This window comes from Dermacentor albipictus, chromosome 5, assembly GCF_038994185.2.
Source record: "Dermacentor albipictus isolate Rhodes 1998 colony chromosome 5, USDA_Dalb.pri_finalv2, whole genome shotgun sequence".
Lineage (NCBI taxonomy): Eukaryota > Metazoa > Arthropoda > Arachnida > Ixodida > Ixodidae > Dermacentor > Dermacentor albipictus.
In genome coordinates, this window is record NC_091825.1 from 147,539,642 (window position 1) to 147,555,999 (window position 16,358).

General features: G+C 46.8%; 1 protein-coding gene across 4 annotated transcripts in view; it reads right to left on the minus strand.

The window, feature by feature from the left end:
* LOC135906229 (cubilin-like) overlaps nucleotides 1–16,358 on the minus strand; it is a 255,316-nt gene that overhangs the window by 21,916 nt on the left and 217,042 nt on the right. For all 4 annotated transcript variants that reach the window (XM_065437518.2, XM_065437519.2, XM_070539152.1 and 1 more), the window contains 2 exons: nucleotides 11,520–11,727; nucleotides 10,182–10,390 (listed from right to left, as the gene is read on the minus strand). In XM_065437518.2, coding sequence (XP_065293590.1) covers nucleotides 10,182–10,390; nucleotides 11,520–11,727 — 417 coding nt within the window. The remainder of the gene's footprint in view (nucleotides 1–10,181; nucleotides 10,391–11,519; nucleotides 11,728–16,358) is intronic.

Below are 16,358 nucleotides of genomic sequence, written 5' to 3' on the forward strand. Positions count from 1 at the left end.
GCACGCATGGCGCAATGAAAGCGCAAATAAATAAATAAATAAAAAAAGGAGGGGGGGGGGGAGTGGAAGAATATGGACGAGACAGCCAACGCGAAGAGATGATGGTGGTGATGATGATTTATTGGCATTCCCTTCGAAACGGGCGGTGACAAATAGTCACATAGCCTGCTTGAGTTAGTCACACGAATGGTATACATGCTTTTCTTTCTAGCATTTACGTATACGTCTCCTTAATCTTTTTTTATCTTCCTCAAAACTCCTCCATCTACTTTGCACCGCTACCTATGCTTAAGAAGGGTGTAAGATTGAGCCTTGTTGGTGAAACATGCTTTCAAGTTCGATTTACAGTGCGAGGACAGCAGAGGGAATAGCATAGAGAAGAGAACGGTCTGTTCTCTATTCAGTCCCCTATGGTGTCCTCGCGCTGGTAATTGAACTTTAAAAATACCTATGTTGCAGCGGATCCGGTCGCATCAACCTTTTTGCACCACTACCCTAAAAGGTCTCTTGGTTATCTCGGTTGCTGGCCGGCTGATGCTTCCGTTCACTTTAAATCTAAGCGCTTCTGGAAGGTGTACGTTACCTCCTGGTCTCACTGGGTGAAACCATTCGCATTCCATTAGGGTGTGCAGAGTGGTCTCCGGATTTTTGCTGCAGCATAGACTCGGCTCATGTTGTTGCGAATGTTTGCTCCGGCATGTTTTTGTCCTTAGGCAAACAGCTAACGCCTCAAATAGCAAGGCCCTTTCTGCTATTGCACATATTAATCGCGCAGATTATCTCTTATAATTTCTTTCTTCCCATTCTCGTAAATTTCCGTGGTGTTCTTCGTTTCCATTAGTTGCATCCAATTCGCTGGCTCTGTTTCTTTAACTTTCTTTCTGATGACTACTGGTTGTCTATTTACTTTCGAGGTAAAGCGCGGCCTTTGGCGGCTGTGAAATAGAAGGGTTCGCGCGCGAGCTAGTTGGCACGGGTCATTCATTTCAAACAGCGCCAAAAAACACACGAACAAGGAAGGGCACAGAACCAGCGCTGGTTTTGTGTTCCTCCCTGTCCGTGTGTTTTTTGGCGCTGTTTAAAAATGAGTGGCTGTGAAGAGAAGGAAAAAGGCGAGAAAAATGAGAGAGAGACAGAGAGAAAGAGAGAGAGAGAGAGAGAAAGGAAAGGGACTTGACACGAATGTGCAGCAGATATCCTCGAGTGCACGATACGCACATTGAAGCACGCACGCAAGCGCTCGCACGGCCACGCACGTACACACGACGGCGCACCAACCGAAACGAACAAGCGCAGAAATGCGCACGCATTCACGCGAAATGCAAACGCGCGCGCGCACATATCGCTGTCAGTTGCGCCTCGTTTGGGCGGGAAAAGCGCCCGCTTCGGTCGTCGCGTTGCAGGCGCGCTCGTCGGGGCGTTTCTGTGCCACCGCGGCCGTGGCAGGTAATCGATGGATCTCGTTGCCGCCGATGACGACGACGAGGCAGCATTGCGCCGCGCACACTCCCGGTCGCCTTCTCAGGCGTGTGGGGAACGAAGGAAGGGGAACGAAATAGGGAGAAAAGGGAACGAAGAGGCGACTGAGTGGTGCTTTTACGCTTCGAGGCAGCGCCGCGAAACGGGAGTGAATTAAGCCAATCACATTTCTGGTGCGCACTCGGGCTTCCCTTGCCCTACCGTCAAATGGAATAACGAAAAAGGGCGCAGTTTCGAATCTGTCGGGAAATTTCTCAGCCCCAAACTCACGCGCTCCCTTCAATCCCCACTTTTCTTTCCTTTTTCCCCATTTCTGTTTCGGTTCCTGCGATGGCCTGGATTCCATTCCCATTCGTTTTATTTTCCCTCTCTCCTCGTTTCCAGCCACGTGGCTTCTGTTCTCGAGCTTTCCGCTGACGCTGTCGTACAATTTCGAAGTGCTCGAGGAAGAAAAAAAAACACTAAGAAATTGTTTTTCATTTATAATGACGTGTTCAAACCGCGGAAAGAAAGGGCACGGAACAAGTGCTTGTGTCTCTTGTGTTTGAACTTGCCGCCAGACACAGGAGGTGTTACACACACACACACACACACACACACACACACACACACACACACACACACACACGCACACGCACACGCACACACACACACACACACACACGCACGCACGCACGCACGCACGCACGCACGCACGCACACACACACACACACACACACACACACACACACACACACACACACACACACACGCACACACACACAAAATGTTACAAATATATATGCGCTTGTTTCGTTCACGTTCCTGTGTTCTGTGTAGGAATTTAAATTTCTAAGAAACACCAATAGGAGGGTTCTCTTCTCCGCAAGAATTTAGAAGTGAGTTAAGTATGGATTTTCGTGCTTTTAATTAGAATGAGGCGCCTCGGTCGATCCGCATGATTCCGAAATAAAAATTCAAGCAGTGATGCTAAACAACACTCGAAGAGTGTAGTTAGCAGATGACACATGCCTGCACAAGCAAACGCAGCTTCGCTTTGCATCGCGTGCCAGAAATAGCCCAGCTCAGCATCTCACTTTGCCACGGCCTGAACGATGGAGTGCAACGCCGTGTCTTGACTACAAGGCGAGGCCTACAAGGCGAATGAGAGCGCCAACGACTTCTCGTTCGTAAGAGCTGTTCGACCATTGGACGCCTGAGTTCGATAACAACATGTCCAACGTCATGTTTGGTTGGCACTTACTCTTAGGAACACTTCCAGCGTAAGGAATTTTTTTTTCTTTTTGGAATACAAGTGGTTAAGATGACAGATCTTTCCAGATGCTCTGTCGTATAGGAGGAGCACCGACCGACGAGCTCTGGCTTTACGTATGTGGTTTGTTTTTATTTTTTGTTCGAATAATAATATTTGCACCCGTTATTTGTGACGGGTGCAAACAAATGTTCTCTCTCTCTCTCTCAATTAACGTCGAGTCAATGATTTTGCTGGATAAGCAAATAACACTGTCAAGAGGCCATCTTACAGGAACTGGCAACCAGGTACCCTGGCTATAAATAGAAAATAGAAACTCCCGTCTCTACGTGAAACATCCCCCCCCCCCCCACACACACACACGGTAAGGAAAAGGAAGAAGGACAGAAATCAGTTATGATGAATTATCATCAAATTAAGAAGATATGCGTGTCTGCCACACACACGCACGCACACACGCACATATTTTTTATTTATTTGGTATCCTTTTTGTTAGCCAGTAGACGTACGACTAGGAAAACTTAAGAGCTAAGCATAGCTTAGCTAAGATTAGTTGTACCACCTTTTTTTTTTCTTCCTTTTTTACGCGATAGTCCTCCACACCCCGACGTAGTTGCTTAAACGAAGAACAGAAAGAAAACAATGAGAAAAATGTGCCCTCAGCAGACCGCAGAGTTCGCAAAATCTCCGCGGATGGTACGGATAACCAAGACAAGTTAGTCTGTCATATCGATAGCCCTAAATCAGCTATTTTCAGCCTGCTCTCATTATTCATATCGAAGCCGTGCGTTGTGGCTTTGTGCGCGCCAGATATTACGTCAGCTGATAGGAGACAACACTTTAGATCAATTTACGCCCTCAAAAGTGAACGAAGGGTATAAATCTTGTAGCATTGCCATTTGTTGGGCGTGTTGGCAAATTGAAAGCATAAATCTGTTTATAACTCACACCCTCATACCCAGACAGAATGTAAGGATGTGTTACATAGAGATTCACACCCATATTCAGGAACAAGGGAGCGAGTTAAGAACGGATATACACCCTTTTTCACGTTTAATGGTGCAAATTATTTTACAGTGGAGCAGGTCCATTCGACAGCATTTCGTATGCGGAGGGCCTCGACCGACCATTGTGCGTACATTAGATAATCCTATCAGCGTGGTCCTGCAAGGCTTGCAAGGCGATGCTTGTGGTTTCAATGACACAGCGGGTGCATATTGTGCGCCCGCATTGCATTTTGCCAACGCAATTTGCAGAGGGATGTTTAATTTGACGCTGAAGGTTTTCTTTATCGTCTGCACGCACCCCTGTAAAAATTGAGTGGAGAAATCTAGTACACCGCCTTGTTGTTGTCTAATACGGCATCACGGAAAGATTGGCTGAGCTTGTCCCCTTGGGGAGGCCTTGAGTTCGGCGCTGTGCTTGGCGGTACGCACAACATTGCTGCGCCTTCCGGAAAATCGAACCAAAACTGCGCAAGAAATAAATAAGAAGGAATACAAAGAAAAATAAGAATGGTTGCGAGGTCAGCCTTGCACTAGAATTGCCTGGTGGTAGCCGAAAAATTCCGGTGGCTTTACTTCTTTGATTTCGTTAAAACACGGAAAAATGGTTTACCCGATGAGCCGACTGTCGTGAAACTCCCAGTAGAAGTGCAAGCGGAGCTGGATTACAAGAAAGAAGGAAAAGAAATGAAGAAAAAGGAAAAGAAAAAAGATAAGAGAAAAAAAATATAGAGTGGTATGTGCACAACAAAGCGTCACGTGACCCGCCATCTCGGGCTTTCAATCTTGATGCGTTCGGTATCCGATTTATCTGACATCCTTAGATGGAAGCTGGAGAGGTCGAGCAGAAGGGACACGTTCTATCCTGCCACTCTGCACATATAGGCTACGGAAAAGGACAGAAATCAGTTATGATGATTTATCATCAAAATAAGAAGATATACATGTGTGCCAGAGAAAGAGCGGTTCCCTCGAAGCCACCACGGGACCTCATAGAGGTGTTTCTCAATGCTTTGCGGTTCCTGTGAGACAAAGATCCGCTTCTATTCATTTCTTCTACGCCGATAACCAACTAAATTGTACTAAATAAGAAAAAAAGGATCCGCCTCCATTCCACCCTGTGAAAGTGTACGTACAGCGAAGCTGTCGCCGAGGTTGAACAACCACCGTTAGACCGACGTTAGGTGACGTTAGGCGACGTTAGACAAGCACCACCACCACCACGAGCGGCGTATGTCACGCGCGCACGCACGTGTGCGGAAATGTATCACATATGCTAATTCTTCAAGGCTCTCGGCCAAGCGCAAGGCCTTGTTGAATTAATTCAATTTTGCAAAGTAAATTGCGTCAGAAAATTAGTAAAGTACGACTCACACACAAGCTGCTGGCATGGTAGCTTCAGATTTCAATCAGAATATGCGAGAATAACGGCATCGTCGCGTGACGACATCGCCTGATGACGTAATATTATGATGTCTCACGTCAAAATTGACGTCACGGGATGACGTCTTCGTCAAGTGATGACGTCACCTCATGACGTCATGCTATGTTTCTCGGAGAAGCAGCACAGTGTGCGCTTCTCGCTTCCTTGCACTGTCTCCGGGATCGGCCCACATTTTTGTGTGAGCAACGCGCACGCGGGCACGAAAAATCCCCGACCAACCGTAGGCTAACAGCTTCGCTGTAAAAGAACTGCATGGCTTAGAGAGCGACCACCGCTTTTTAGCGTTCCCATGTGGTCGCGACCACAGAGGAAATTACATTGTGCATAAGAAAGAAGCCAAAGACCACGCACGGAATGCGTACATGGCCGCGAAGGAAATGGGCTTCGGTGGTGTGACCCGTTTTAACTATGCAAGCGGACGCGCTACTAAATGAACAAAAAAAAAAGAACGAAAAATAGAGCAGCGTAAATGTTTCTTTCGTATGAAACGGCTGCAGCGGTTCTTAGCACAGAAGAAGAAGTACAAGAAGAAGAAGAAGAAGTTGAAGAAGAAGAAGAAGAAGAAGAAGAAGAAGAAGAAGAAGAAGAAGAAGAAGAAGAAGAAGAGGAAGAAGAAGAAGAAGAAGTAGAAGAAGAAGAAGAAGAAGTAGTAGTAGTAGTAGAAGAAGAAGAAGAAGAAGAAGAAGAAGAAGAAGAAGAAGCAGTAGAAGAAGACGATGAGAAAGAAGAAGTACGGCTGCGTTTGTGCCGGTCATAAATTCCTATTTGTAACGAGGTGTCGTCGTTTCCCTGATAATGTTTTTTTAATTTGTTTGTGTACTTTGTTGCCTCGCACACTCGGTAGATCCTCAAAGCACAAAGCTGTTTTTTGATGGCGGCGGCTAAGCGCTGACGATAGTTGGGGCCTTTAATGAATATAAAGTAGATCCTAGAGAATCTACAAGGACATAGGAGCCAGAGTAACGTCAGTAAAGCAGCAGGAATTCGTTACCACACAAATAGGGCACTTTAATACATAGAGAAAAAAGGCTATAGAGCAAAATAATTCTATCTGTATTAATAAATTACCCTCTTACATTGTAAAAAAAAAAGAAAAGAGCGGCTCTTAGTTAGGAAAGACGCAAAAACGACAGTCGGGTGGTGACACCGTCTTGAACTTACCGTGACATCACTTCCTGCCGTGACGTCACTTATTTTGACCGCGTCTGCCGGTGCGCAGTTAATTTTTTTATTGGCGAAGATGCAGTATATCGTATATTCTCAAAAGATCCAAAGACGCATCTTACCGAGCTCTAAAAAGGCTATTAGTGCCATGATGGCTGAAATACGCGAAAAAAAAAGAAGGCTTTGAAAAATATGACGTCGCAGTGATACACCGGCGCTGGAGTTCCGACAAAAAAAAGGAAATTTACGTTTCGATTTTTTTCTTCTAATAAGTAACTTATCACTGCTAAATGAACGAGAAAAAATAGGTTTTGAAAAAATATCGGTCTAAAATGATTTGGCGATTATATTTAGTGCACCTTTAATTCTATTCAGGCTCAGTTAGGACTACATAAACGCGTCCTGAAAGAGCTTGTCCAGTCTTTCGTGAGCCATATACTGGCGAACTTTGGATTGGATATGGTGGCTATTGCGCAAGCGACGATCTCTGAATATTAATTCTAACATATGTTGCTACACGAATGTTTTATATGAAAGTAACTTCCTCAATACAGGAGTGGATGAATCGGGTCGATTTCGCTATCGCGGTTCCGTAAATGAAAACGCAGTCTGTTTCACTGAGCGACATTCATTCCTAAATCCCAATTTCCGTGCTTCTTGTAAAGAGCTTACTCACGGAGGCGGAAATTTTCAGTCAGCCGTTTCCTTATTGCCAAAATTGTCAAAGTCCCTTTCAGTTTGAACGTACTATGGAGACTTATTCTTTTTTCGTTCCTTTATGATTTCTTTTTCAAGGGAGGCAAGTGGTTGGTACGATATCCTACGACAAAAAATGAATTCGTCAGAGAAAGCATACATTTTTTCTGTTCTTTGGTATTTTGAGAATAACCGCGTGATTGCTCTTCCTTTCACTACATCGAGTCTATTAATTTGCCATATGGGCTATATTTTGTGACTCATATGCGAAACTTTGAAGCACTTCACTTTGCGCCTTGATGCTTTTGACGTCGTCAATCAACCTGTTATATGGTCTGGACGGCTGACTGCTACGCTCTTGGGCTATATAGCCGTTGTCCGGATAAATTGTACTCAGTTTGTGTAGTCAAAGTAGCTCGGTTTCTAGCTCATTTCCCGTCTATTTAGTGCTTCGCATCCGCAAAATGCTCTGCGCATATGTCCCACAATCCACGCTACTGGCCCAACTTTCTGCCTAAGCCACCCTCCCATAGCTTTGCCTAGACGTACTATACCTTAAACATCTATTATTGGTTTGGCTATCGAAGGAGAGGAATATTGTTGCAACCTGACTGATTGGTTGAATAAGCGAGTCAGAAAAAGAGTGTGCATATGTATCATTGTAATAAATAAATATCCGAAAATGTATGTAATGAAAAGAAAGAAGTCCACAGAGCGTACAATATTTTAATGTTACGAACTGTTGCGCCACCTACACCTCACAAACGGGCTCTGCGTCGGCACGCAATTTGAAGCCAGATGGACGAATGTTTCCCTGCTGCGTGCTCATTGGATGATTGGAGCAAATGCTATCTGTTATTAGGAATCAATTGTAATGAAAAATACCGTTTTCTTGTTTTCTTTCTTGCTTTTGTTTCGCCGAAATATTGAGACGTAATGTAATGAAAGAACTTCGCTTGCGACAACTACATTGCAATGTAAGAAGAAAATTAAGGAAGACATGAGTTTCGCGCGCGAATGCGGCTTGCCCCTTTATGTCGAACTAAGTTCTGCCTCCAACGGCTGCCGAGGGACAGCCGGTAAGTCCAGCTCAAACATTAAGCAGCCGTCTCTTCCATTTAGTGATTGATTCCGTGTTTGCCCTCCGGCGACTTTCCTCGTTGCTGTGGTCTCGCTTATAGTTTCTTGGTTTCCGGCTCTTCGCTTTCATTGCACGCGGAACCCGGCGACTGCTGTTCGTGCGGAGCATGCGAGGCCGTATTTATCGAGCGCGGATTCATCAGAGAAGAACCGCGCTCACTACTGCTGCAACTTCGTGCGAGTGAATGAAGAAGCAAACACGCAAACATGTATGCAAACAAGCAAGCCCAGCAAGCCAGCAAGCAAATATGTGAGTGAGTGAGTGAGTGAGTGAGTGAGTGAGTGAGCGAGCGAGTGAGTGAGTGAGTGAGTGAGTGAGTGAGTGAGTGAGTGAGTGAGTGAGTGAGTGAGTGAGTGAGTGAGTGAGTGAGTGAGTGAGTGAGTGAGTGAGTGAGTGAGTGAGTGAGTGAGTGCGGCAAAGAGGGAAAGAGCGAGCTGTTATGTGTATAGGCGTGGTTTGAGCCTCGACGGTGTGATGCGGGCATTTCGCCGCCAGTTTTACTCGTGTGACGTGTAACAGTTCGTAAAAGAATTCAGAGAATTGAAAAAAAGATATTCACAATGGCATTACGTAGTTTTCTTTGAGCCACTTCAGGATTGAGCGTGACACCTTGGCATTTTTTAACATTGAAATCTGCTCTGCCGTCTGTCACACTGAATGACATCCCTTGCAGAAGCATTTCGTTAGCCGCGTCGAATACGTCGCCACGACGCAGCGCTGTACCCGGAACATTAGAGCCGATGTGGCTCTAATGCTCGCTTGTGAGGACCTTGAGGATTAGGCCGTTTTAAGACATTTCAAAACTACATCAGTTCAAGGTACACACCTACATGTTGTGGGATAGAAGTTACATGAACAGGGATAAAGTGTCCATCCCGCCAGCTTTTCTGAGGCACTTCATTCTTGTTTGTGTAACTTCTGTAACGCAATGTGTTACTCCACCTGTCGGCCTCCTTCTTGGTTCTTTACGTTAAGTATTTGCGTTTATTCCAGCGCTGTGAATGCGCCGAAATATTCAAACCACCTAGCGCAGCTTTCTGCCCTAAATACTAATATTGTCTGGTCGTGCTCATATTAGCACTAAAGAGTAAGAAAGGCGACAAAAGGCACAACTTTCAACAAACACGACGTACGTTGAGTTTGTATCATCTCTGCTTGAGCCCTGTCCTTTCTTTAATGCTATAAAATTTATGAGTACTGCTCGCGTTGGGACCATAATCACGCCATCGCCAGGCAAACCGGACGCTCCAGTGGTTTCATCTATAGTGGGCAACCTAATAAACAAAATGCGAGATCTTCTGCCGTTCACCACTGCCTCCTTCGATGTTGCGGCCCTTGAGGTGCTCAACGTTTTAGAGCCAGCTTTCGTACAGCTATTTCTGTTGCAAAGTTCCGTCGGTTATATTGAGTTATATAACCGTGAGCAATATTTGTTATTTTTTTCTTCGTTTCTTTCTTTCTTTTTGGTCAGCTGCACTAGCACAAGTGAGGACGACACAGGTGTTTACAGTTTAATTTTTACTTAAATTCCGGCATTAGCACCACGATAATTCTTTAATACCTTGCCCTTTAAGGATATTCACAAGGTATAATTATGTCGTTATTGCACACTTGGTGTTTTGTTACTCCTACCTCGGCGTACAATCAATGTTTAGTAAAATCTACAGCAGCAAGCACTTGCCACTCTTATGTGAGTGTCCAGAACAAGTACGGCTTGAACGACGCAGCTGCCCTGAGACGTGCTACCTGGAGCGGCACACTAGGCGTATGGCCAGGCAGACATACCTAACAGTCACTAAAGAACGGCCTCTCTCTTCGAGACAGACGTACGCTCCTAGAACTTTAGCGTCAATAGAGACAAGAGTGCTTCCAACAATGCTTCAATAAGCGTAGTTTAAAAATTAAGGCTACGAGCCAAGGAAAGCCTCACACAGGTTCTGGTTTCGCGGAGCCATAGTGGCAAAAAAAAAAAAAGATGAGCGAATGCGTTTCCAGCTCACCGAGGTTGACGAACTTCTCGCCAAACTCGAACCAGCCGGCGAACCCCCGGTTCTGACTGTCGGCCATGCGTCGCAGCGTAGTGAACTTGACGTATAGGTTTGAGGCCGACGAATAGACGACCAGGTTGCGCTGCTGTCCGCAGTAGGTGCCGATCAGCGTGTCCTCGCTCGAGTTGCCGTCGTATATCTTCACGTAGTCGAAAGGACAACTGCGTCGCGCAGCATACGACAACGTGAGTTCGTAAGTCCGCAGCGCCAGCTTCTCGCTGCCGCGGGTCGCTGAACGAGCACTACCACCACAGACACGAAACTATAACAACAACGCAACGTTACTAGAGCCAGAGTTTGGCTCTAGCATCGCTGCTACAAACTTCTGCCAGCATATCGTTGCCTTAACTGCGCCGTACAGGCACATGTACTACGTACGGGTAAAGGCATCTCCTAAGCGAGAGCGAACAACTTTATTGAAAGTGAAGTTATACATATCTCTCTCTTCCTCGCTCCAAACTATATAGAGTGGAGCGTTTCAGGGCCGTTTCCCTTCATCAAATACCGCCGAAAGGCATTCTAGTGGGCATAAGCCCACCGAGGCGCTCTAGGCGCTCTAAACGGCAGTCTAAGAAAAATGTGTATCGTGCACGACCATCTTACCGCTGAAGCTTTGTGTGGTCTGCAAGCTGGGACTGCATTACGAGCACTTTGACCGCGGATATAAAAATGCCAAGGAGCACAAAGCATTGCCTATGTGACAGTACTGGGTTGTCGCACAGTACATCATGGTGTGGAAGAGAGAAGCTCACTACTTTGTCATTGGACAAAGATAAGTATTTTGACAGAATTGTCTGTCTGGTTGGCCTAACTAGTTAATGTGGACGTGGACATGTGGTATTGATTATGTGAACGTTTTTGACAAAACTCCAATAATTAATGTATATGCCAATGCGTATGTGCCCGAATAGACAAGCAGAACAAGACGTGAGAAGTGAAGAAGTCGGCAAAGAAGCAGCGAAGTGTTTAAAAAAGAAGTGAAGGGAACAAAATGCCTATTCTTCCAGGAAATAGAAACTATTGATCACTATTTTTTGTTCTATACCGGTACATAAGATGAATAATAAAAAAAAAACACTTCTTGAAGCGTCACTCGGTAAACTTGGTTTGAATTTAGCGCTGGAATATTAATCTCTTTCGATGCTTCGGTACTGGGTTTTAGTCACAGAGACTGTTATTCGCATCCCGCTTACACCTCTTCCCCTCACTAGTGCTAAACCCCCCTTTTTTTTGCCACCCTTTTGCAGCGTGAGATATAGCGTAGCGAAGCGAGAGCCTGCGTGCACTCACTGAGAGCCACCGTAGAAGAGGTCGAAGTCCAGGAACTCGAGGCGCACGCGTTGTCCGCGGCTGCCCAGGAATCGGTAGCGGCACTGCAGGTTCTTGGGGTACACGCCCGGGTAGGTGGGGGAGAAGAAGTCGCCCTCGCGCTTCTGGTCGCCGTAGATGGTGAAGCTGCACACCGAGCCGGGCTCCGGCTTGCCAATCAGGAATCGCGCTGCACAGTCGGGCGGAGAGTGTGAGAGAGAACGAGGTCGCGCGGGGCTCGCGAGAGGCTTCGGAATAAGCGTGGAGTCTAACGTATAGGCAGACTGCGAAATAATGTGCGCCCTTGAAGAAGTAGAGAAGGGTGTACAGTAACCTTACGCTCTTTTTGAGCGTGCGGATGTGAGTTACGCACAGATTTTACACCCTCATTCGCTTATAAGAGTGTAAATTAGTTTACAGTCTATACAACGAGGCGGAAACTATAGCGCGAGTCAATTATGACGGCGACGCAACGAGGACGGCAGCAGACAGAGACATAACGGCACAGAGCCCGTCCACCAGAGCATGGCACGGCGCCTCGTCCCGTGTCAGTAAGATTTTGATGAGGGCTAGTTGGTTCATACTTAGAACTGAGGTGAAACAGCGCGAAAAAGACGAGGACACAAGGTATTTGTCTGTGGTATTTGTTTCCTTGTGTCCTCGTCTTTTTCGCGCTGTTTCACCTCAGTTCTACGTCCCGTGTCGCGTTGCCGTCATAAAGGCACGAACAAAAACGCCCGCTTTGGTTTGCTGGCATTCGACAGTGACACGTGGATACGGCGACACTGACTGTTCTACACTTTTGTAGTGAAGCGAATCAGCAGCGAGCAGGAAATGTGGCCGAAGTCGGGCGGGGAAGAGAACGTCCTGCTTCGTATACAGATCCGATCGAGGAAGTAAATTAAAGGTGGCCCATCCGAGAATTTGCTTGGCGGGGGAGGCATACGAATTGCGCGCAAGATTAGAATCGGAGGACATTCGAGAGGCTCCCGTCGCCCGCTCTTAATCAGTGCATAATCCCCGAGAGATTGATTACGACGATTTCAAGAATTTTATTTATTTATTTATTTATTTATTTATTTATTTATTTATTTATTTATTTATTTATTATACTCTCAGGGCCAATGACATTATAGAGGGGAGCGGTGAGTCAGATGAACATATATTATGCACAACATCCGCAAACAACCAAGATATGCTAGTGTAATTATACAGTTTTAGAGGATCACAAACCAGTCTACATAAATATTATTTCTAATTATTCCAAGATTTGTAATCAATTATTCTTCCATCAGTGCATGGCTGACTTGCCGCCCGTCAGATTTCTGACAGGAAGCTGTTTCTTACATCGACCTAACGATTGCGCTTGTTCTATGCGAAGTGCGGCAAATAAAGAAAGCGTACCGCGGCTTTGTAAACTTTCAGGCGCTTGTTGCGGAGACGTAAAAATAGTGGAGTACGAGAGATCATTCAAAGCTTAAAATTACGTCTCGGTTAGTAGGTCAAGGTAACTTTGGCTACGGAAGACCCGGCCCTTCTTAAGCATTAATGCAAGTGTAGGCAACATAGGAATAAGGCAAGTGGAACAGCTGGTACTGTCGGCACCAGCTTTTCTGTGCGTACAGCGCGCGCGCAATTAAAGCCATGCTCTTATGAGCAGCATTCATCGTAAACAATTACATACACCGTCCTAACACGAGCCCTGTAGGTAAAAAAAAAAGGACATCGACATATTGACATGTGGCGCTGAATGACTCGAAGCGTCTTTCGCAGAAACCGTTCCGCGTGCCACAACGCCTCGTCGAAAATGGCTCTGTGGTTCGACACCGAGCACGTGTGTTCGTGCACTCAGAAGACATTACCAGCGACAATAAGAAACAAGAACATAAAGTTATTACAGAGAAGGACGAGAATCGCTACAAAGGAGCCAAATGCAGCTTTCGTGTCGCCATGCCCACGCGGTACGACGGTGCCGTTAATATCCCCATAAAAGGCGCACGCGTTCCCGAAAGCTGTCTAGGCGACGACGCGCAATTACCACATTCTGTCCGCTCACGGCACATGTCTGCACACTTTCCTGCGGGGGAACTTCGCTGCAGCGCAAGTGGCTGCTGGATAAGGAGCGAGAACGCTCGTGTAACTGCGGTAGCAAAGGAGGTTGCTGCATGAAACTGCATGAAACTGCAGGGCAGCACTTCGGGCAATTACCTTCAGTGCCTCGTGTACAAGGTCTTCCGAGGCAAATGCTCGAGCGGGAGCTACGAGAAAACATATGAAGCTGTGCAGTCATTTTCGCTAACGGAGGCATCCTCGAGCTTATAAGCGGGAAAGCATTCCAGAGGGAAATGAATCTGCTCTGACTGTTACATGTTGGAATTGTGGAAATTCCATCGATTTGCTCGGCGTTGACCTGCCAGAAGTTTAGGAGGTGGGGGGGGGGGGGCTGGGATGAAGGATATGTATAATTTAGGGACACAGTCGTAGCATAGAGGGGTTTAACAAATCTGCATGAAATGATGCCCGACAACGGCACTTGTAAGAACTAAAGGGGAGAGAGAGAGATAGAGAGAGAGAGAGAGACAAAGCAAAGGGAAGCAGGTTAACCAGAACGAAAAGTTCGGTTTGCTCGGTCCCACCTATTATGACTTGTTCTACGTGGTGTTGGTTTGCTAACCTGCAAAGGGGGAAACGGACTTGAAGATATTGGAAGGCAGAAAGGTGAGTTGCGAAACGGAAAGCGGCACGCGAAATTCTGAGATGGCGCACGTAACTATCACAGTCCATCTCGCTGGCCCCTAGTCCGTAGGAAGCGAACTAGCAATCCGGCTGCCTCTAGCGCATACGTCCGTGGTGGCCGCTGTCCTGGTATCGTTTGCTCTGACAGTGACCGGCGTGTCTAACGCAGTACAACAAAGGGTGTGCTCTCGAACACTACTGCTAGGGTGAGAGCTTTTCTCCGGTTTCTATTTTCGAGAACTTCCCGTACACCACGATGAAGTACACTCGTTCTCCTTAGCGGCAACGTACTCCGTGCGCTGCTTATAAACGCAGTCGATGTACTCTTTATGGACAGTCTCCAGTTGAGTGCTTCACCGCTGGGTTGGAGGGGAAAAAGAAGAACGTTATATCGAGCTTCCATGAGAAGTGTACGAAGCGTTCTGTAAATCTGGAGGGATCGGATCGGATCGGAAAACATTTATTGGGCTCTAGAAAAGAGATCTTCGCGGCTTCAGACGGCGTCTTCCATCTTCTGATGGATTCTTCTGTCTGCAATCACAGGGTTGGTGCCCTAGTCCAAGGCTCCACTGAGTATGGCCAACCCGCGAGCTCGCTCTACTAGGCGCTTTTGGCCGTTCAAGCTTACGCTGGAAAGCATACTCTCCCACTGTTCCGCACTCGGGTTTTTAATTTTATAGATAGTTGGGGACTCAATATTTTGACAGGCCCATGATATGTGGTACAGATCTGGCTTCTCTCCGCACCATGGGCACTTAGCCTCATATTGTGTAGGGAAAATTTTATTCAGAAGGTTTAGATTCGGGAAAGTACCCGTCTGCAGTTGTCGCCATGCAACAGCATCCTCTCTGCTTAGACCCTTATCCGGGGGTGGGTACTTCAGTCTGGCCCCTTTATAATAATTTAGTATATCTGAGTATCCCATGGGTACTGACTCGGGTTCCTCAAGGCTGGATGTGTCGGACGCCCGGTTGGTATGCCCTCGAGCTATCCTATCCGCCTCTTGGTTCCCTGTTATGCCAGTGTGCCCTGGTACCCAGATTATGGTATGGTGAACTTCGTTTCCCGGGTCGCATGAGCAGAGTATATGGCGTGCTTTGCGCCCAATTCTGCCGTTTGTATAATTACGGCATGCTGCTTGAGAGTCTGTTATTATTGTTAGGGACCTGCCAGATCGATAGCCCTCCAGTGCTGCCAGAGCCACAGCTGCCTCTTCGGCCTCGACTACCGTGCAGTCCTGTAGTGATGCGCTGGTGATCTCCTTGAGGTCCGAATTAACCACCGACGCCACTGCTCTGCTGTTGTGTCTTCCGTCTTTCACGAACGTTGCCGCGTCCGTATACCTTGTGTTGTCCTTGTTCGCCAAGGTTCTCTGCACGTACTCCGCTCTTGCCTCTCTACGCGCCTTGTGCAGGTTCCGGTCCATATTCTTGGGTATCGGTGCGACTCGCAGTGTACTGCGATACTTGTCCGGAATGGCCTCGGTACGTTCGATCTCTTGGATCATGTTGCCGCCGCCATATCTTCGCAGGAGCACCCTTCCCGTGGGGGTCTGCATCAACCTACGTGCCTGAGAGCATAGTAGTGCTTCTCTTAGTTCACTGAAGGTATTGTGCAGTCCCAGGGCCAGCAGTTTCTCGGTTGATGTGCGCTGCGGCAGGTGAAGCGCAGTTTTGTACGCCTTTCGCAGTATGGCGTCCGCTTGTTCTTCTTCTTGCTTGATGCATTTGTGGTAGGGAAGGCTATACACCACTCTGCTAACCACGAGGCTCGATCTGGAGGGAAAACGACGCGCGTTGGATGAGCTCGCCATGACCAATCAGCTGGCCTTGGCGCCGGCAATTCGAAGAATATATGTTATCTACAGATAATTTCTATTTCTTTCCGAAATGTCTCTAGTTTGTATAGGGAACAGCGTAGTGTCAATTTCTGTAGTGTGGTATACTTTGTGTTCTTTCGTTCTGCTGTACCTTCTTGTTTTCCAAAGTCACAATCGGACCAACTGTTTTTCCACCTTATGGGAGAAAAAAATGAACAGAAAGAAAGAAAGGTTTTGGCGTCTGTGTTTGCTTCAAGCAGGTGCAG